General features: G+C 42.2%; 1 protein-coding gene across 1 annotated transcript in view; it reads left to right on the top strand.

The window, feature by feature from the left end:
• The window catches only part of TMC1 (transmembrane channel like 1), a 59,775-nt gene extending 59,078 nt beyond the window's left edge, over positions 1-697 (top strand). Inside the window, exons 18-20 of the mRNA XM_065861370.1 lie at positions 1-5; positions 101-236; positions 429-697. The exon at positions 1-5 is cut by the window's left edge and continues 74 nt beyond it. Of these exons, the coding sequence (XP_065717442.1) occupies positions 1-5; positions 101-236; positions 429-697 (410 nt within the window). The remainder of the gene's footprint in view (positions 6-100; positions 237-428) is intronic.
• The last annotated feature ends 624 nt before the right edge of the window (positions 698-1,321 follow it).

Genomic DNA, 1,321 nt, shown 5'->3' with positions numbered 1-1,321 from the left:
AAAGTGTAAGGAATAGAAAAGAATTGATTTTTAGTTTTACTGAATATTAGAGAAGCAATTCAGGTCACTGAAAATGCCCCATCTCTCTCCCCATCATTAGCAAGCAGAAGAAAATAAAAGAAGAAATAAACAAAAGGCACAAAAATCAAGTGAACAAGAGGAAAATCCATTTGAGACAGAACCACCACAACCAAAGCAAAAGGGAGGCAAACAAGATGAATCCACTCAAAACCAAGGTAAGGGCTATTTTGAACTCATCAGGATGAGGAATCCTTGTATGCCAGACCATAGTCTTCCTCACTGCCTTGGCTGTTTCCTTTGCCCTAATCTCCTGAAAGATATGCACAATACTGAGTCACAAGTATTTAGCCTAATCTCCAGTCTATTTTTCTTTCATTTTTAAATTATTTTCTTTGAACACATTTCAGACAACAAGAAAGGACAGAATGGCAGTGAAGGGATGAAGACAGGCCAGCCACGAGAAGCCAACTCCTCTCAGGCACTCCAGAATCCAGGCCCTGCCCTGAATGGCCACTATTCCCTGCAGAGCAGAGGAGGAAACCTTCCTCCCCCATCCATAGCTGTGACAAGGCCACCAGAGCCCAGGGGGTATGGAATTCCAGGCTGTCCACCTGGAAACCCACGTTTCCCGGGGGCTCAGTCAGGAATGCCCAGGGGCCCTCCCAGCCACAGATAAGGACCCTCAATCACATTGTGATATCATAAAGGATGATGAAGAAAAGAAGAATGGTCCTAACCCCAAACACATTCCTGCAAATGCAGAACTCCATTGTGTTCATTTTAAATCTTCATATGCATAGAAGTTACACATGTGCTTCAGTTTTTTCAGGATGGAAGTCTTCGGAAGAAAATATTGCATATATCTTCTTGCATTTGACAGCATTGCAAAAACATGCTATCTGTGTCAACAGGTTACTAAACGTGGGGATATTTATTTGAAGACATTTATTAGAAGAATGAAAAATGTTTTGTATTAAGTTGATTACTTAGAATCCTGAAAGTGTGTCCCTAACATCTTTTCCTTTTTCTTAGAAGCACGGTTCACTGAAAATACAGCTTTTTACGAAGTTTATGAGAATCAGTTATATACTTATACACTGCATGCTGAGGCAATGTAGGCCCACTGATGAATGAGGTGGGTGCCCTGGAGACAGAAGATACAGAGAAGGCAGAGTTACTGAATGCCTTCTTTGTCTCTGTCTACTCTAACAGAGGCTGTCCTGGGGAGCACTGTACTCCTGAGGCTTCGAAGAAAGTCAGGACAATGCAGGAGTTTACCTTGGTTGATGAGGACTGGACT

The sequence above is a fragment of the Patagioenas fasciata genome, chromosome Z, assembly GCF_037038585.1.
Source record: "Patagioenas fasciata isolate bPatFas1 chromosome Z, bPatFas1.hap1, whole genome shotgun sequence".
NCBI classification, from domain to species: Eukaryota; Metazoa; Chordata; class Aves; order Columbiformes; family Columbidae; genus Patagioenas; species Patagioenas fasciata.
Note: the sequence above shows the minus strand (reverse complement) of the source record. Positions and strands in the feature narration are given on the sequence as shown.